General features: G+C 38.8%; 3 protein-coding genes across 6 annotated transcripts; all 3 read right to left on the bottom strand.

The window, feature by feature from the left end:
* Nucleotides 1-4,129: 4,129 nt before the first annotated feature.
* Nucleotides 4,130-7,897, bottom strand: LOC133721478 (APETALA2-like protein 3). 4 transcript variants are annotated; one of them, XM_062148105.1, is made up of 10 exons: nucleotides 7,203-7,897; nucleotides 7,089-7,114; nucleotides 6,966-6,996; nucleotides 6,506-6,847; nucleotides 6,234-6,278; nucleotides 6,016-6,122; nucleotides 5,753-5,889; nucleotides 5,502-5,627; nucleotides 5,141-5,176; nucleotides 4,130-4,633 (listed from the first exon to the last, which is right to left on the bottom strand). In XM_062148105.1, the coding sequence occupies exons 1-10, from the start codon at nucleotides 7,835-7,837 to the stop codon at nucleotides 4,619-4,621; spliced, it is 1,500 nt and encodes a 499-aa protein (XP_062004089.1). In that variant the 5' UTR covers nucleotides 7,838-7,897; the 3' UTR covers nucleotides 4,130-4,618. The 4 variants fall into 4 exon arrangements, with proteins under 4 accessions (XP_062004089.1, XP_062004086.1, XP_062004088.1 ...); XM_062148103.1 differs by lacking the exon at nucleotides 4,130-4,633 and having other exon boundaries at nucleotides 4,680-5,176; nucleotides 6,506-6,651; nucleotides 6,760-6,847; nucleotides 7,203-7,874; XM_062148102.1 differs by lacking the exon at nucleotides 4,130-4,633 and having other exon boundaries at nucleotides 4,675-5,176; nucleotides 7,203-7,886.
* A 3,348-nt stretch (nucleotides 7,898-11,245) lies between these two features.
* On the bottom strand, nucleotides 11,246-14,137 carry LOC133720083 (large ribosomal subunit protein uL4-like). The gene is made up of 2 exons (XM_062146269.1): nucleotides 12,601-14,137; nucleotides 11,246-11,624 (listed from the first exon to the last, which is right to left on the bottom strand). The coding sequence occupies exons 1-2, from the start codon at nucleotides 13,705-13,707 to the stop codon at nucleotides 11,511-11,513; spliced, it is 1,221 nt and encodes a 406-aa protein (XP_062002253.1). The 5' UTR covers nucleotides 13,708-14,137; the 3' UTR covers nucleotides 11,246-11,510.
* Nucleotides 14,138-16,285: 2,148 nt separating this feature from the next.
* LOC133722845 (protein REVEILLE 8) lies at nucleotides 16,286-19,549 on the bottom strand (the record flags this gene model as incomplete). Its single annotated transcript, XM_062149709.1, has 9 exons — nucleotides 16,286-16,678; nucleotides 16,764-16,881; nucleotides 17,166-17,225; nucleotides 17,812-17,921; nucleotides 18,035-18,160; nucleotides 18,259-18,417; nucleotides 18,508-18,631; nucleotides 18,718-18,775; nucleotides 19,248-19,549. Coding segments are annotated over 8 exons (1,029 nt in total), but the record flags the coding sequence as incomplete, so codon positions are not given.
* Between the last annotated feature and the right edge of the window lie 766 nt (nucleotides 19,550-20,315).

Genomic DNA, 20,315 nt, shown 5'->3' with positions numbered 1-20,315 from the left:
TTGGAGATTTAACAGAAAATAATTTGAAGTCAAGGTCTTGGTGTAGATCAACGGGTCGGAACTTTTAATATATTGTTGAAACATGAAACTTGAAACTTGAAACTTGAAACCCTAACAGAAGGACTGAGAAGACCACTCTAGGTCAGTCCCCCCAAAATTAAAGAAAGAGAGAGAAACAGAGAGAAGACCACTCAAGGAAAGCTACTGGTGTAACGTTAATAATTGAGTAGGTTTTATTGTCCTATGCGCATGCAACACTATCTCAGTATTGAAAACCACTGCTTGCCCCTAAAAAGGTGAAGCTCGCATATATACAGAGAAAACATTCAAGTTGGTACCGGATAATCAATTGTATATTCACTCGTCATTCTCTCATAAATACAGTGAAAAATAGAATGCCATAGATGGGAGAATAGGACTACTAGTAGTAGTACGTAGGAGGAGGCTGTGATTATGACTCGTCGATCTGTCGTGAACTCTGAAGATTCTAGCTAGCTAGCCCATGGAAATTCAGGTACTTTCGTACTTGTTTGGTGGAGGTATGAATACGGTGACTACCCTTTGGGCTTTAGGCTCAGGCAGACTGATCTACGCTACAGTTCTGTGTATGATCTGGTGGAAGAAATTAAACCTGGTCCATTAAACCTAGGAACCCAGGTTTTACATGGAACTGATGGAAGATTGATCACAGAGAGAGAGAGAGAGAGAGAGAGGGACAGAGAATGGAGTCATGGAACACTCTACAGTAGCGATTCTTTAATTGCTCGTTGGAATAGTTGAATGAAGTAGCATATATCAACAGCATTATGTGTTTTCTGTGTTGTGTTATCTGTCCATGGTGGAGAGAATAAGGACATGTTTCTACTGTGTTTACACAAAGAAGGATGGGTTTTACATTTTTACCTTGAGTTATATATGATAATTTCTGGAATTCTGGGTACAAATATGTGCATAAATTAACCATCAATTACTGCATAACTCGTGCCAGGACAAAGTAGATGCATTATGCATGGACCATAGAGTCTACTAGCTAAAGAAAAGTAATACAGGGTTACGTGTAGCTAAAAGTTCTATATGGGGGTTTAGGTAAGGGTTACTCTATGACGATAGGAATTTAGATAAGGGTTACGTACTCCATAGGGTTTAGAACGTCTCTATTACTGAAGTGTTATAGGTAAGAGTTACTCTATGAGGATGTAAGGAATTTTCTAGATATTTTAGGTCGATCATCTGTGAAAATTGAAAAATAACTGAGATCAAGTTTTTGATAATTGTAAAGATAGACACGTTTCGTGTATTTGGTAGTTTGCCATGATCGATAAAGTCACCTACATTTCTTTTTCACCAATTTAATTAAGGTCATTTAGCAAAACAAAACAAAACAAAAAAAGATTTAAGCAAAGTCGAGACTCGAGAGAGAGAGAGAGAGAAAGAGAGAGCAAAAAGGTAATTTAGGCGCCATTACTAAAACGTAGAGGAGACTTGGGGCTCCAATTTTACTGTGGGTTAGGTCGGTTGACAGACTAGCCTAGCCAGTTATTAATAGCTCACCCTATCAACAACATTATAACTATAAGTGGATGACCATTCAATCAATCGAAACCAAAACCAAAAACAAAAAAGTGGGAAAAGAAAAAGGTTGATGGTGAAAATGACAAAAGCATCCTCTCCCAACTTAAAGCATGCATATAGACAAAACGGAGTGAGAGAGCTATGGAATTGATTTGGGTGTGATTATTTATTTATTCAAGAGAGGCATCAATACATTGAACGAGAGTATGGTACTTTGGTCAGTTTGGTGTAATACCCAACGTGGAACCCAGGTTTTAATTTACCAGGAAGATTGATCAGAGAGAGAGAGAGATATGCAAATCACGAGGTGATCTTCCTCTTTCTGTGTTCTGGTTCTGGGCCACGTCCATATACGAACAGTGAACCTTCCTTTTACATAAACTATAAACACATATATATATATATATATAAATGATTCAGAGCAGTGCAGAAAGACACAGAGCTCGACAGAGATGCAGATGCAGACGCAGACGACGAGGGCACAGCTGCACGGCTGTGATGAACTACGTACTGCTCTAGAGATAAAAGTTGCTATTCATCCTCCTATCTCCATCTCAGAATCTCAGATGATATGTGATGATCAGGTTACACAGACCAGTCTCCAGTCGTAGGTGACAGCATTCACTCATTCAGCCTCGTAGCCCTTGAAGTTTGTGAACAGAAAGTGAAAGACGCAGAAAAGACTGAAAAGTAAATAACCAAAGAAAGAAAGAGTTGCCTGCAACATTAATTAGTTACTTTTTTATTCTTAAATAATTTTCTTGCAGTAGTTATTTCACCACATGAATAATTTATGAGCGAGGTTGCTAGCGTTCATCAAGCAAATATCAATAATGGAAAGTTCTATCGAACTCCAAATTTTTAGTTGTATCTGCTTATTACATATCAATATTGAAACGTTCTATCGAGATTCATAATATATAATATTTTTGAATTTTTAGCATTAAATTGGATGAAAAAAATTAAGTACTGCATACTCTAAAGTATGATAGATTACTACTTATAGTATAGGCAATGGCGCCAAAATTTTGTGCGCTTCGAAGGACAATAGATCTAATTAGGAGACAATGAAAGATATGTTTGGCTGTTTATGAGGTATTCAATGTCAAATAACATCATTGAAGCCTAAAACTTGTACGTCACAGTGCTGGGTGAATCATTTTTTTGAGTACCATCTATTGTCACAACTTATGTGGCAGCATATAGCACAAAGCTCAATCTATAAAAAAATTTCATTAAAATGACGTGATATACATCAACTTTACGTAAAATGAAATGCAAGTAGTTCATCCAGCATTATTCAAAATATAAAAAGAATATAGGGTAGTCAGCCGCATAAATTTTTTGTTTTTATTATTTTAGTATACTTTATAACTTGGTATCATAACTTTAAGGTATTGAGAGTATATTCCCAATAGGGTGCCCAACTTTCCTAAGACTAATACTATTTGTTTTCTAGTCCAGCTCCTCACGCGAACGACTAGACCAAACCTAGACAAGATTCCTCTCGTTCGGTGGTGCTCCGGCGTTGACTCGGGCTTGCCTTGCCGACGTTCGTGATGCTGTCGGACGGGTGTTAACCTATGCTCCTTCAGCTTATGGGTTGCTTTGCTTGGGTTTGATAGTGGTCGATGGTGATCTGTTTCGGCGCATCTTTGTGACTTGGGGGTTGTCAGCATTGTTTTTTCAGGGACGACGAGGGTGGCAAGGTTTTGGGTTTAGACTCAGGCGGTGGTGTGGGCTTCATCTATGGAATTTCAGTTGGCATATTGGGATGCGAAGATCTTTGTCTGGTTTTGGATCCAGATTTGGCTGCTTCGAGTTTCGTCGCTTGTTCTCTAGGTTGTGGCGACGCAGTGGTTGTGGTGTTCCTTGAAGCGGGCGGCGGTGGCACACTCGCGGCGAGTTGCCTAGGATGCTGTTGGGCCTAGGGTTGCTCCTTTAGGCCCGTTGGGTTACTAATTAGTTGTTTTTTTTTTATATTTCTAATAATTTCCTACTTGTATTGGGATTTACGCTTGTTAGTTTTAGTAAGTGTCAATGAGTCTTGGTTACTTTGCCTATTTACTATGTTATGGTGTTAACTTAGTTTATAGACTTGCTTTTTTAAGTAAGTAAGAACTGTTAAATGAGTTGACCTAGTCTATATAACGTTGTGTCACCACCACAAACTTTTTGTCTACCCCATGTCGGTAGCAGAATGATACGTAATGGCCAATTCTGACTTGAGTTTAATGATATATCAATGGTCTACCAATGACATTTCTTTCTCCCAGTTATCCTTAACTTCATTAGAACGAGAAATAGTTGAAATTATGAACGGTTGCTCACATAGACAATTAAAAAGTAGATCTAACTATAGAAAGTTTTCAGAATATCGCATTAAAATCTATATCGTTCGAAGCTCTCATTTGCTTTCATGGGATAATTTAGTTAAAAATAATAAAATATAGTGAAATTAGAATAAAAGTAAAGTTAATTAAGAAGAAAAAAGGAAAGGATAAATAGTAAAAAGGTGAGGGTCGAAAAGGTTGGTAGGAAGTGGTGACCGGTGGAATAATGAATGGTGTTTACAGACAAACAGTGTAGAGTACAACAGACTTTTCACGCTGCTCATAAGAAACCACAACGCTAAATTACAAAAATGCATAGAACGGACGACGATGGCCCCTATCCATCCATCTCTCTCACCATCACCTTTTGCAGATTGTACCAAGTACCCAAAGCCGAGGATTCCGGATTCTTACTTTACCTTTTACTTTACCCTCAAAATTATACATGTTAGTGATGTACTACAACCCCAACCTGTCCACGTGCCCACCCTATAGCAACAAAAAACCCATAATTGTTATGCATTGCCGGAGATCTGAATAATTGGATTAGGGTTCGATCGTCTCTTTAGAATGGGGATATTAAAAGAAGAAGTGCTCTTAAATTGTCCTAAAAGATGACATTCACAGTTACGTAGCCTGTTACCATATGTTGAACAAAAGTTGCGGCTTACTTTTCCTTTTGGTATAATCTCTTTAGGACCCCATTAAAGTCTTTACTTCATTACGAATAAGGTTAGGCAAACCACTGAGCATTATACCCAATCCGGGAATCAGAAAAAGGGGCACCAAACTACCATGGAAGCTCAGCGCTTCAGCACCTCAAAAGAGGCGCTGTAAAAGAATAGGATCTTTTGCCAAACTAGGCAAAAACTACATGAAGTTCTCCCATACCATTAGCTTAAGTTGCTTCAAAGTTTCATAAGCTTTACATCGTGAAAGAATAAATTTCATTAATCCTACCCGGGGAGTCGACATCCTGTAAAAGTATTACCGTGGTTAAATCCTACCCGGTACTGGTTTCTTCAGCTCCTGCAATAGAAATGGGGTGTTTTGTTGGTGAACGATGGTGAAAAGTGGCGCTGGAGAAATGATGTGTTGGGAAAATGAAGTGGAGGGATCGGAGCTGATGATTCTGTTGTTGAAGAAGGGAATCCTGATGATGCTGCCGCAGAGAAGAGTGGCACTGGAGTTGCTCCATCATTAAGGCCTTGCATTTGCCATGCCCAGTTAGGGAAGGAGTTAGCATCCATACTCTTCTCCATTGCTCTTTCCTGAGAGTAGCAAAGACATTGTTATCATCAAAATTGTACAGGAAATTGCAGTTCTTAAGAGTTTGGTGTTAAAGAGGTTATAAATCTTCTCTGCACCAAAGAATGCAATTAAAAGGGGTAGGTACCCTAAGTTAATGTGTATTTCTTAACAATAGAAATAGATGCAAGACCAAATAGTAGATCCTCACACACGTTTTAGCATTCAATTTAAGTGCATATCCACGTCAAATCAAAATATTGCACAGGTCAGCATGAAATAATTAAGGTAGAAATGCAAGGTTTTACCAATTAGTTAAAAAAACAGTTAGAACTGAAAATAAATTACCATATGGATGGGAAAGAAGTTGGAGGTCATGCTGCTCATTAGAGGAGGCTCTGTAGTTGCCACCATTGAGCCATGAGGCAGTTGAGTCCTCATAGTTGCTGGAAGTCCTGGAACAGAATTCTCATTCTGTAGAGAGAACAACAATGTTCTGAAGTGAGTAGCTTAATTACTCAAGTTGTGAGGTGAAATATATATGTACGTAATAAAGTTGAATTGAGCTGGGTGGAGTTTATAATTGATCCGATCATTACCCTTGCTGTCATGTGAACAGGAATGTCATTGCAGCCTAGCTGAAAAGGAAAGCTGCTCAAGTTGATGTTCTCATTTGGACAGTCAGAAGCCAAGGGGGGAGCAATTCCCAAGTTTAGATCAAGACTATCATCGATCCCTGTACCAAAAGGGTTATGAATACATGACATAGCAATATCAACAAAAGACAAAGTTTGTGTTCTGCTCAATTGATCTGATAGACTTCATACAAAGATCATAATTGATTCTCTGATAACAATAGTACCTGCATTGTTGGCCTCAGCCATTATTATCTCCCCATCATATAAGCTTGGATTAAAGTTGGTGACCGCTTCCCTTCCATGGCATTTGATGGCAGCCTGGTCATATGCTCTGATTTTAAAAGGACAACACTACACAGACTTATAAATGGCATCCCATGGTTCATAAGATCTCAAAGTTTAAGCATCAAATAAAATAGTGCCTAATTATTAACGTAAAGACCTTGCAGCTTCAATCTCGCTATCAAATAGGCCAAGGTATATATACCTGCAGGCAAGCCATACTCAATGAAAACCAATTTCTGAATTTATCCAAAAACTTTACAAAACCAATTAAGTCCCAAATGTTCATTAATTAGGTCGCAACTGAATACAATTTCTTTATTCCCTTGTTCTCTTATCACAAATGATTACTAAAAGCCACACTCAAAATTTAGACACAATCTTAATGCATAAACCGAAAAAGCAAAAGAAAACACGAAAAGGGTTGCTCACTTCTTGCCCAGCAACTGGCCCATACGAGCTTCCCAGCGGCCACATTTGTGCAACGTGACTCCCCTGTATTTCGAGCTTCCTCTGGCGAATCCGGTGCTCTGGCGACGCAGGATATGCACAAACTCTTCCTTTGTAAATTTACTCATCTGCATTACAAATTTACCATCAAAACTAAACCCAGAAAACAATATGATCATAACAATCCCCGTAAAAAGCTCAGCTCCATAGCGCACACACAAAATACACTCACTAACCTGCTTAATATCCTCATCATAATCACTAACATTGAAATTAATATCAGCCTCAATTCCACGGAACTTTATCGCAGCTCGATCATAAGCTCTGAGAGATCAAACCACCAAATACCCAAAATTTACATTCCCAATCAAACAGTAAAAAGTCATTAAACGCTAGCTAGAAATAACATTGACACTCGAAAAATCAGAATCTGAGTTCTCACCTAGCTGCAGAATGCGCAGTGTCAAATCCACCTGGAGAAATTTAATCAACAATTAATTAAACAAATCAAAAAATTAAGCAAAAGAACAAAAAGTGAAGATTATGGGGCTAAATTCTGCTTTACCCAAGTACACCTGCTTCCCGTTATCCCTACACAGTAAAAAAAAGCAAAAAAGGGTAAAAAATCTGAGAGCACAAATCTAGGTTCCTTGCCAAATAAAGTACGAGAGAGGCTCACCAAATATGCGATTCCCATCTCCCGGTCCTCCGATAAAACGTGACGCCGCGATACTGCGAGCTCCGGGACCTCGGTCCCCGGCGGCTCTTCTTGACCTTCTCCGGGAGAGGCACGATCCTCTGCTCCACGAGCGGCGGAGGAGGAGGAGCACAGTAACGCTGCGGTGCTCCGCCGGAGGAGAGCCCCAGCCACTGCTTGGTCGTCGAAGACCGTGGGGGCTGGGGTTGAGGAGGGAAGAGCTGGATGGTGCGGCCGTCGAAGTAGTTATGATGATCGGCGTCGTCGTCGTCGTCGTAAGGGGGGGCGGCGACGTCGTTTTGGAGGTCGAGGAAGTTGAGGGTGGCGGAGGAGGAGGAGTCGTTGGAGGAGGAGTTGAAGCTGCTCGCGGCGGAGGTCTCCATTTCGGGAGTGTAGAAGTTGAGGTTGAGATCTAGCATTGCGTTTGTTTTACGTGAGTGAGTAGTGAGTGAATTGGGAGGAATGGGAATGGGGATTTTGGGAGAATTAGTAAGTAGTGCTAGTAGTTGTGGCCGTGAAGAAAATGAGGAGTCATATATGGCGGTTGAAGAAGAAGAAGGGGTGGGGGGGCCGGCGTGGCGTGAGAGAGAATCAGAGGCCGGCTGGGAGTTTTTCATGCACAGGAAATGAGCAGAGATAGAGATATTAATAAAAAGTGTTTAAGCTTGGCGATGGGGGAAAGAACAAGAGGGGCCTCCCTAGTACTATTCCTAATCTTTCTTCTTTAGTTTATTTTGGCGCGTGTACGTTTTGCTTATTCTAGCCTTCTACAGTCACACCATGCCTAGACACTGTTTTTTACTTCATTATTAGTTTGTTACATAATTTTTGCTGCATTAATGGTTTTCTTTTTGACTGAAATATTGCGTTTATTGCACTCTATCTTATTTCACTTATTTTCAAACATTGTGTATAAAAGAGAATACATCCCTTTCATATTAAAAAAAAAATACATCGATGAAAATAATACGATACAAAGATTTGAATTTGACTAAATTTGTTATACGATATCATATGAATTAAATTAAGATTTGCATTATAATGTTGTTGTTCTGCATTGTATGGGTAGCTCGAAATAATCTACCACACTATGGTAATCAATGAATCCAAGCTTGAATTAGTTTTTTTTCTTCTACAGATTAATACTAAATTAGCATTAAGCAAGTAATATATGAGATTTGAGAAAAACATCTAGGCATTTGTAATCGATTGTGATATATAAGATATGATATGTATTGGTCTCTATAGTATGACAGATATTGAATATTCAATTATACATTAATTAAAATCTATGATCTGCCACATATTTAACATGAAAGAATGCCAGGATTACCCTAAGCAAAATTGCAGATTGCAATGGCATCCGGCCTCCTACTATATGAGAGAAATTAACAAGTAAATGCTGTATTTTCCCTTGGGATAAAAATGAAAAAGTTTTTTTTTTTTTCTTCTATTATTGGGTATTATGGTGGGTTGAGGGAGTGATTGGTTGAGTGAAAGGTGGGGATGTGTAAATAATGTCACATCTCAAATATAGACATAGGACTCAATTCTATAAACGTGACTGTGTGACTAGACCTTTCATATTGCCCCCTATTCCCCTACCCCTTTATTTGGCTGACAACTACATATCTATCTAGGCCCCTAGCCATTCATATCATAGATCTAGGATCCTAGACTACTTGCTTTATGACTTATTTAGTGGGGGGACTTGGGGAGCATAGAAATGACCATATTAATGAATGTTGTTGAACCAACTGATGGCACATTTACCCCTTTAAGCTAAATTCAGAAGAGGGTGTTCTGCTTTTTCCTTTTTCTTTTCCCTAGCTTTTGATGTTACTTGTGAAATGACAAGATGAGGAGAAACTTTCATATTTATTCAATGTACCCATGTGAAAAGGACAGAGTAACGTCTTCTTTTTTTTTTTTGTTCTTATCAAGAGAAATATTTTTATTTCAAGAAGGAATAATTTCACAAGTGAGGTCACTCAATTATCATTCATTCTATACAGTAGTAGCTCAATTTTCAAATATATCAATTTAGTCACTCAACTATTACTCTGTCAATTACTTTAGTTACCCAATGAACATTTTATCTCACTTTAATCACTTCTCATAATCATTCTAATACAGATTTCTCAATTTTTCACAATTAGTTGGACGAAAATATCATTAATATTGTGGCAAATAATATTTTTTTAATGAAAAAAATTAACGAAGTGGCTAAAGTGAATAACATAGTTAAAGTTGAGTGACCAAAGTGATATATTTAAAATGTGAGTGACCAAAATGTCGACAAAGTTGGGTGATCATTTATGATATCTCCCTTTAGTGTACATAAATGAAACAAATCTTCAATAAAAAAATAACACAATCTTCAACAAATCTTCAATATCTATCTAGACGCGCATATATTAAAGATTAGCTTCATCATACGAGTTATATTTTGGGTAAGATTGCGCCCAAACAATCTATTTAGTGAGATTTTATATTTTGATTTTCGATTATTTGTTTGTACTTTTAGTAAATTTCGCCTAATTTTTTGGAAAGTCTTCATAGTACAAAAGTGAATACGTGTAGCCTCATGAACATTTTGGATTGAAATTGGTTTGTAAAGTCAATATTATGTTGGTAAGATGTAGCATGTTGATTATTTAAAATAACAGACATTATGGAGTTCATGTATTTAAATTTCACTAGCATGATGAAATAGGTGGGGTGGGGTGGGGTGGATGTATAAACTATCGTTTCACTAAAAACAGAAATGTCCAAATCATGTCAAAGTATAAACTACCATATTTTGGTCTGATATGTACCAACCAATGTATGCAATTTACAGAGCTCGCATGGAATTGGAAGTCGAGTACTCAATATCGCTAGAGGCCAAAGTAGAAGGACCCAGTCCATCAAGGCCCAGTAATAACTATGTACTATAACTGTAGCAACCCAGATTTCTCATCGTTCATCGTTTATATACCAACAAAGAAGAGAGACAATAGTTATAGTGCATTAAATTCCATCTCCCAATTGATGTTCGATATTTCTCTGTTTCTTTTCAGGACAGGTCCTTTATTTGTCGAATTGCATTTAGTTCTTACTAGAAGTTTGGTGGATTATATAATACAAAACAGTCCAAATAGAATGCGTAGTCGAAGTGTACAAAGTTTTAAACAAGGAAAGGTACCAAGGCTGAGGTTACGCTTCTCGACACTATCGACTATCGTATTAACTATGTTTCATTTCTTTAAGGTAATTGACTGAATAGAATTTTGGGTTGATAGTGATTTGTTTGTTTGTTTTTTTTTTTAGAGATAGGTTGATAGTGATTTTGAGGCCACAATTGTAAAGTTGGGTTATAAATGGTGTTATAATTTGGAGCCTTTGGGTCCAATGGCAATGTTGGGCACACGGATCCGTTCAAGATTCGACCTTCAAGTCGAACATTGCTTTTCCAGTCCCCATGATCTGCTCCAATTGCTCAAGACAATCATATCTAATCATTTATGGGTGATTTCTAATGAACTGTGAAGATAATGAAATACTCAGGGAAGGATCAACCGATCAACACCGGGAGGGAGGGAAAGTACTTTTACGAACTTTTGCTACAAAATCAAAAAGCAACAAATGCGATCGAGTAACATATGCAAGTTTTAACAATGAAGAGAAAATCAGGGTTGAGGCCTTCAGGGTGTTCTTTTGAGGGGAAAACACCAAACATTCTCCTCCGTTGTGTAGGAAAGTGCTGCTCCTGTGCTGATTGTTTTGAGTATATTGGCATAAGATCACACAGCAAAGAACTTGTACGCTTATATCCAAAAAAGAAAAAGAAAAAAAGAACTTGTATAGTACGAATTCTAACAAACACATGACATTGTTAGATACTGTAGACATACACGAACAGTTCAGTTTGATTGCCATTGGTCAATACCCCAAAAACATGATTGCATTCAATAACCCCAAAGATAGTAAAACCATACAAATGAGTACTGACAGACTAATCAGACAGAAAAACACACAAAACATAGATGGAAATATAAATATATTTAAAGAAATCTCAAAATTATGCCGTATTGCAAACCAAAGTCGCTAGCATTGTCATCAAAGTAAATGGACAAACTGACCAGACAAACACTAGTAGGAAAATGCATCAGAAACTTCTCTCTCATTATACTAATTTTTCTGCAACATCTCATCCATGACTGGAACTAACAAAATGACACAGATAAGTACCACAACAAAAAAGTCTAACATAACCAACGTCTTAGATTTTTATAGCAGAAAACTAAATTACTGGGAGACACCAAGCCACTTTTGGAAGACATCGAACTCTGTGTAATCACTGTCGGAGATCATAGTTTGGTACCAGGCCTTTCCAGCAGCCTTGATCGTAGTAGCTTCCTCCTGGATTGAATAAAATGAAAACCACATTAATAAAAGTTCTACTATGAAAGAAAACGTACTATCATACAAATATAACAAATAATACTATTTCAACCACTGTATAACCTTCAAATCTAAATAAAAAGACGCGCACATAAAAATAACAATAACAGACATTCTGAATTCTTCACCTACCAAAACAACAGTAAGGTATATGGTCTACAAGTAATCTGTATCACAATGAGATCCTGACAAGTTATTTCAACTCCTACCCAGGAATTGCCATTAATTTGTTATACAAGTTACTGTAGCTTGGCATCGAGTAAAACCACAACAATCTAGACTATTACTGGTCCAGGAATTGCCTTTCATTGTATAATATAATACAAGTTACTATAGTTTTGGCATTGAAGTAAAACGACAACAATCTAGAGCACCCCTGGTAATCTGGATACTTTCCATGAATTGCCCTTCATTGTACAAGTTACTATAGCTCTGGCATCAGAGTAAAATGACAACAATCTAGAGTACCCCTGATAATCTAATTTCAACAAAACAGCCTACTTGTTTTAGCAGCTAAGGGCAATGTTATACACATACTGATTCATTCATCTCACACAAGCAGCTTAGATAGACACACTCAAGACATTTATTCATATTTCTAAGACAATGGTTCTCGAATTAAAAATTGACATATGGCCGGTATATGAATATAAGTGAGTTGCTCAACTGATTACCTTTTCACAAATACCATATGAAATATAAGTAGACTGTCAAAAAACAACCGGATTAAACATATTAACATATTATATGAAATGTAACAATAACATACAGACACAAATTGTTCATCACTTGGTAATTATAATACATATATATAGGTTAAACAATCTCTTTCAATATTGGCCAAGCCAAAACGGAACAATCACAACCACCACCTAACTTAAAACAATTAATCATAAACCAAAACATAAAACGAAAAACAGGTGAGACAAATTACCTTGGTAACCTTCCTCTTCTTTTCGAGCTTCTCGTTCTTAGACTTGAGGCGTTGTTCCTCTGCCAAAAGAGCCATCCTCTTTGCGGTCTTGGCGTACGGGTTCAACCTAAGCATGGTGTTGAGGTTCTTCAATGGGTTCTTCTTCAATGGCGCCCTCTTGACATCCTTCTTAATAGGCCTAACAACAGACTGCACCTCGTCGGAGTTGATGATCCTAGCAAGGTCAGCATTCACCATCTTAGCCCTAGGCAACACATACCCCTTCTTCTTCTCAGACGCCTTGTCGAACGACCCATAGATAGAGTCGAGCTTCTCAAAAGCCGACTTGGTCCAGATGACGAACCGGCCAAGATGCCCACCAGGTGCCAGCTTCAGCAAATTGAGCCTCTCCACATTGATGATATCAACACCTGGAATGTTCCTAAACGACTTCACAAGCTTAGCCCCCTCGCTGCCGTACACAATCAGAGGACCCTTGCGGTTGATGTAGCGGCGGTTCCTCATCTTCCCCTTCCCCGGCCGAATCGAATGGCTGTCCTTAGCCTTCTCGGCATCGGCATAAGCTCCAATCTGCTGCAGCACCTTGATAGCTCCAGAAGTCTTCTCCACGCTCTCGGCAGAGTCACTGATGACCAAGGGCAATTCGGGAACAGTCTCGATTTTGTGACCCCTAGCCATGACCAGAGACGGCACCGACGACGCGGCAATGGCCGAGACCATAGCGTACCTCTTCTGGTTCACGTTGATCTTGCGGTGCCACCGGCGCCAGATCTTGGTCGGAGCGAACATCCTTCCGCCGCGGCACATGTTCCCGAAGGCTCCCTGCCCGGCGCGGTGGGTGCCGCCGCCGGGAACGCGGGGGATACGGGAGACGGCGCGGCCGGTACCCCAGGACTCGGCGGAGGTCTGGTGGCCGGCCTTCTTGGAGACGGCGTAGGCCTGGCGGCTGTTCTTGGAGATGTTGGAGTGGACGAAGGTGACGATATCGGGTCGGATAGAGGCCTTCATGACGTCAGGGAGAGGGGCGGTCTGGGATTGGTCGGTGGCCATGTCGCCTTCCAAGGCTTGGACGGTGACGAGGGGGCGGACAGCTGCGACGGCGGCCATTTTGAATGTGTGGGGAGTGAAGCGAGAGGCGAAGGAATGCGACTGTTAGGGTTTAGAGGCAAAATGGGAGGCTTCGTTCAATTTATACCGAAAATGTTTTAAGGGCTAGGGTTTACGGGTGCGAAGCCCAATTTATTTTATTTTAGCAGAAATGTTATTTTTTTTTTTTGATAATGTAACACAATAAATAATACATTCTATAATAAGATTAAGGGGTAGATTTTTTTCTAAAATGTAATTCATGAAAGCAATTAGCGATTATGATAGTTTAGAATGACATCCCTTAAATTCTTTAGCTTGATTTCTTCTAAATGTTTTTTTCCTTTCAAAAAAAAAAAGAATGACATCCCTTAATCTCTTATCATTTTGAGAGCAGTTACAAACTAACTCTGACTTTCACCATAAGTTAGAGCACGATTTACAAATACATGAACTACACTATTAGGTTCACACTGAGTATGAAGCAACCTAAACTCTGAATGTTTATCCAACTTATACTATAATTTTACAATTAATTTTCCATATAGACCATGCATATATAAATTAAAGAGTAGATGCTAATTCTCAAAAAATTAATGGTAATTAAATCCATTAGTTTTGGGATAAAATTACTCTCTATTTTTGTCTGAAAATAACAAACACTTACACATGGGTTTAGGTCTTACTCACCAAGTTCTATATATTGATCTCCATTTAGCCCATAGCAACAACAAAAAGAAATGTGTGGGCAATATATATATATTTTTTCTTTTTCTAGAAGACTTGGACAATTGCTTGAATATATTGTAATCCAATTATACTCCAAATTCTTTCATAGATGAAATATGCATGTAGTTCTCAATTCATCTCAAACCACTTTTGAAGTTCTACCACTACCTTTTAAGTTTTAACTAAAACAATTGTATCTATGTACTTACTGAGTAATATTTGATATAGTGGTAATGCGTTTTTTTTTTTTTGAAACGAGTGGTAATGCGTTTTTCTCCAAGAAAATATTGAAGCATTGCTTGATATTTGGACAAGGGCAGTTGGAGGTGGGGTTTGGCCATTTGGGGATGAAAATCAAAATAGGATTAAATACTTGTTACTCCTCAAACTTTGCCCTCAAAAACAGTTTAGTCCATCGCCTTTTAAATTAAACTGGATAGTCCTTATTCTTTGCAAATCTCACACAACAGGTCCTCAACAGACCTAAATTGACTATTATGCCCTCATTCATCTTTTTTTTTCAATTTTTTTTTTAATTTTTCTCTCTTTTTTTCAACAGGTCCTCAACACTTCCTTTTTCTATATTATTTTTCTCTTTTTTTTTTGTTTTTTTGTTTTACTCTCTCTTTCTCTCTTTCTCTCTCTCGCTCACCAACGGTGACCCGCCTCTTCTTCCTCTTCTCTTCCACAACGATGGCCCCGCCCCATTCTCCGATGGGCCACTCCACCCAAAACAACGCTGCACTTCTCTCCAACCTCGGCATCGGACCCCACTCCACCCAAAACGAGATCGAGACTCCACGCCGGCGACATCAACGTTCTTCTGCAACCCGACTCTCTCCAAACGCCATCTCTCTCTCTCTATCATCCTTCTCAACCCGACGCCTCCAATTCTGATCGACAAGGCCCAGCCTCGATTCAGGACCTGAAGACTATTTTGGTGACCGGCAACAGAGGAAGAGGATCCATATCGCTCGACCCAGGACCTCCGACAACAGACCTCTGGTGCTCGACCCAGGACCTCAGGCGCTCGACCTCCGGTGCTCGACCCAGCTCTCCGGCGCTCGACTCAGGCCAGTGGTAGAGGAGAATGATAAACCGGGTGCCTAGAGCTTTTCTCTGGGTGCCCAAAGCAATTATTTTCTTTCTTCTTCTTTTCTCTTTTTGGGTAAAATGGGATCGGAGCTGGGTGGAGATGGTGGAATTGGTCTCTGAGGTTTGGTTGAGTTGGGCAGAGTGGTGTGACGAGTCAAACTCACAAGGAACTGGAGAGGGAGTTGTCGGAGAGTCAAGGTTATGGGTACAGTTGTGGGCTGGGTTCTGGATCGGGCACCAAGTCGGGATCTTTGGCTTTAGGTTAGTGTTTGCTGTCTAGCTTTCTGTAGAGGTGATAATGTGATGGATTGATGTTGGTATAGCAATTGAAATTGGGATATTTTGTTTTTTGAATCATATGATGGCGGAGGAGTCACGGGAGTGGCGGCCGACAAGGGATTGGGAGTGGTGAGGGGAGTCGACGGGGCAAAGGATGGGGTTGGACTGAAAAGACATGGTGGTCTTCTCGCCGTTGTGGGAGTCGCGAAAGGGGCTTTGGACGTAGTAGATTGGGCGACAGGGGAATTGAGTTTGGGATGATGGTCTGCACTAACGGCGGAGTATGCCTACACCAACTCAGAGAGAGAGAGAGAGAGAGAGAATAAATAAAAAGAGAGAAAAATAAAAAAAAAAGATGAATGAGGGCATAATAGTCAATTTAGGTCTGTTGAGGACCTATTGTGTGAGATTTGCAAAGAATAAGGACTATCCAGTTTAATTTAAAAGGCGAGGGACTAAACTGTTTTTCATGGCAAAGTTTGAGGAGTAACAAGTATTTAATCCATCAAAATAAGCCTTGTACCCTTTATTCATCTCAAGTTCTTTGGGTTTTATTTTTACTTTTGATTGCAAAGAATTCGGACTCTCGTAGTTACACTTGCTTGGGAAAATGCATGGTTTTCTAAAACAAATAGAAGACTACCCCAAAACAGATCTTACAAGATATACATAAACATCTAGAAGGCCTGAATAAGATCACGATATTAATAATCACTCATAGAGGCCACCAGACAATCAGAACCTCCCAGAGCTTGAAAATCATTTGAAATTTTTTTCTTCCATTCAGCACCATCTAATACTCTCCTGGTTGTGGCAGCAGAACTATAGCCCTAAGATCAGATTCGGCCTGCTGTTCTAGAACCACCATACTTTTTCTCCAGGACCATACCTAATAATAAGAGAATTACAAGCTTAATGTCACCACTGTTAAGAGAGCGAGTTAGTGTATGATACAAGAAATGGAGAACACATACCAGTCAGCAACTGTATACACTAATAAGTTCAAAATGAAAGATCGTTATTCCGGTAACTGGGAATATTTCCTGCAGCTACTGTTTTCATATTGGCATCATTTGAAGCCAGGACCTTCCTCTGAACAAAACAATACAACTAACCAGTCAATGATAAAGCACATCACAAGCTGATATAAGAATGCAAGTATGGTGAAGCCAAATAAGTGATCCCTCATTGGTTATCCACTTCAAGTTCTTACGATAATACAGACAGTCCTTCAGTAAACAAAAGTCAGGTGTGTAGTTTTTGTGAGAAAGCTACATACCAAGGGGATTAGCTTGACCAGAATAAACATAGCCTAATGTGAAACGATACAAACATTCGCCTTTATATTCATAATGACAACTAATATCAATACTTACAATTGGTTCAAAATCTGGGCTAGACAAGTTGATGCTGAGGTTTCTCATCAACAACAAAACCTGCAGAAATAGCAAATATAAATACAGACATATCACATTTGACTATTCATAATAAGTTAATAACTATTAATCACAGGCACCTCTCTTTTTGCTACTTATTTTAAGAGGGATTGCACAATACAAGTACCTGCTCTACAAATATGTGTGTATTCTCTCTCTCTCTCTCTACACACACATATTTTTATTATTTATTTATTTAATTTTTTCAGGGAGGGGTGTTTATAAATTCACTCATTCCATCTTTGATTTGTTGAGACTATTTTGTCCACCTAACAACATACCGAAGCCCTTCAAGAGAAAAGGTACTCCTAGCTTGTTTAGAATAGCCTTGGCTAATTAACACATTAAGCCTCTTCAGGGGTAGTGCATATTCATGCTGAGTGTTGTGAAAACTCTGATTTCTGGACTTTGTTCACAGAAGCTTTTGGCCAAAAACTGCAAGAATATAGGGTCCTTTGCTCTCTCTATCTGGTGACAACTAAAATTTCTCTAGTAATGACAGATAGGCAACCTGCTTAGACAACTTCAGGCATCATAAATTACAGAACATATCATTGAAAATGATACATAATTCCATTAAACTCACAGTTTCAAAATTAATGGGATCCATTTCCTTGAGTTTCTGAGCATGGCCTTGGGTGTCCGGATCAAAAACACCTCCAATGAAGCTATAAACTTCGGCAAAATCAGGAATACCTGGAAAATAGTAATATACAATATGTACGTGAAAAGACAGTCGATCAGAACACCTCTGAAGTTGAAGCCGAAGAGAAAAATAGTGAGAAATCATGGTCTGAGAAGAGGCTTACCATGGCTGACAGGAGCTTGTGACCCTTGCTTTGGTATCTCGGAACTAGGTAGGGTTCTACTTGAGCTTGCGATACCACTAGGATCGCATGTACTAATTCTTGCTACCCCCTTTGATCCAATATCAGCTGAATCAGTAACGGCGTACCCCATAATAAGTTCTCAACAAAACTAATCTAAAGCAAGCATATTAATTAAAAGAAACACAAAAGAGTAAGTAACATGCCTTCCGTTCCTTGACGATTAATAAATTCTTCGTGTGACAACACAATTTGGTCTGATCCAGCATTTAAGAAAATCGAAGCTTCATCCCAAGGACAATAGCCAGGTGCAATGGCATTCATGGAAGAAGGATAAGCAAGTGATGCTTGCAAGGGAATTAAAACTGCCAATCCCATTGAACAAGTAAGGATGAAAACAGATAAATTTTAAGCTCTAGAAAAATATAACACCACTATATTTAACACTGGACAACCATTTTTGGAGGCTTTTTGCGGGTAAGGATGAGAAGCCTTGCGCTTTGGCCGAGGAGGAGGCACATGTGCTGTTGTCCCATTCTTTTGAACTTTCAAGAAGTACTTCTGCGCATGACTTCGAATCTGCGAAACCACAATTCTTAAGAAAACCATAGGCCCCTAAATTCAAACAAATTCGAACCCAAAAGGCAGAATCCCCTGCTTCAAACCTGAATAACCGTTTTAGAACCCACAAAATCTTCAATTTTCTTCCAGTCACGATCAAACCTGAAAAGAACTCACAAGAATTAAAAATCTACTGGTTTCAAATCTTCCATGTTGTGTTATAAGCCAAAAGATTCCCATCACATCACTAGTAGCTAAATTTAAAAATTGCCACATTCCAGATGAAAAACAGAGAAAATTAACCAAGACAAAGCTATCAAACAGCAACTAAACCTGAAAGAATTCACAAGAGTTCAAAATCTACTGGTTTTAAATTTTTCAATCTTCTCTCATAAGCCACATACTTCCCATCACATAACTCTAGTCAGAATTCTCACAGATAATCATCACTAGCTAGTAGCTAAAGTACAAAATGACAAATTCCACATGAAAAAACAGAGAAAATAAACCAAAAAAAAACAAAAACATAAAACAGCAATACTATATCAAAACGACCTATCATACAAATTCAAGCACAAGAGCAATAGAACTAAGCAAGAAAAAGAAGAAGAAGAAGAAGGAGGAGGTAACTGACAGTTGAAGAGCTTCAAGGAACTTGTCGTGCTCTTCCTCGGTCCAGCTCTCTCTGGACTTGGTGATGGTGTAAGGCTTCCGGACCTTCTTACCGGAGGCGTCGGAGGACATGGGTTGGGGATTGGACGAGGAGGGATTGATCATGTGAGATGGGAAGCAAAGCAAACCAAAGACTGAAACAAAGAAACGACAACGAGGGTGTGGCGCGCTGCCCTCTCTTGCGTTTATGTGAGGGAGCTTCAAACTGAATTTGAGGCCGTCATTTATTTTGACCCCACCAGTCAACTCTTTGACTACGCCGATTTAATCGTTTCACTGTTGTATCCCCGTACTCGTCAGAGGATGTACCGACTGTGGGCAATGCGGACAAATCATGGAGTGTTCATCTCTAGTATCACAGCAGGTTTTGAGACGAGCTTTTTCTGATCAATCAAGAAAAAGAAACAGCGTTTTTTGATGATGACATGTAATAATTGATGATGAAGTCTTGAACGAGGGTTGAGGATCTATTGATTTGTCCTCTCAACCCAAAGTAAATTCGTATTATTGTATACTCTGAGGGTGCCACGTGTTCATAAATGTACCGACAAAAAAACCATCATCAAAGTAAAGCCACATGAATTAATAAGATCATCCTAGACCACATACGTGTGGTAATTTAAGACTGAGTGATAATTTCTCATTATGTCAGTACAAATAAGTATTCAGAAATTACACATATTTTAGGTAATGTTTTTGCACTATAAAAATGTGAGCAATCTTTTATTTTTTTTTTGAAAAAGCAAGCAATCTTTTATATTGTTTGAAAATTATGCAAAATGTCTAAATTTATAGTTCATTTCTCATTTTTAGTACAAAATCATAAATATAGTTGTGAATAATATGTGTACCAAGTATTATATATGGTCCAAATTCCATCAGTTTTGGTCTCGGCTAATCTTGAAAAGACATCAATGTCTTCCCATACAAGTGTTCATTAAAAACTATGCAAGTAATATTTGAGGAGCTATTAATCAAAAGTATATTGCAAATTAGTAACAATAGGAGTGATGCGTATATCGTTTATCAA

The sequence above is a fragment of the Rosa rugosa genome, chromosome 7, assembly GCF_958449725.1.
Source record: "Rosa rugosa chromosome 7, drRosRugo1.1, whole genome shotgun sequence".
NCBI classification, from domain to species: Eukaryota; Viridiplantae; Streptophyta; class Magnoliopsida; order Rosales; family Rosaceae; genus Rosa; species Rosa rugosa.
Note: the sequence above shows the minus strand (reverse complement) of the source record. Positions and strands in the feature narration are given on the sequence as shown.

Coding starts and splice junctions, on each gene's coding strand:
- LOC133721478 (XM_062148102.1), bottom strand. CDS start 7,837: ATGAAAAACTCCCAGCCGGCCTCTGATTCTCTCTCACGCCACGCCGGC. Junction 6,123..6,233: donor AGCGAGATTGAAGCTGCAAG/GTCTTTACGTTA, acceptor TTTTAAAATCAG/AGCATATGACCAGGCTGCCA. Junction 5,177..5,501: donor ACTTCTTTCCCATCCATATG/GTAATTTATTTT, acceptor TGCTACTCTCAG/GAAAGAGCAATGGAGAAGAG.
- LOC133720083 (XM_062146269.1), bottom strand. CDS start 13,707: ATGGCCGCCGTCGCAGCTGTCCGCCCCCTCGTCACCGTCCAAGCCTTG. Junction 11,625..12,600: donor AGAAGAGGAAGGTTACCAAG/GTAATTTGTCTC, acceptor TATTCAATCCAG/GAGGAAGCTACTACGATCAA.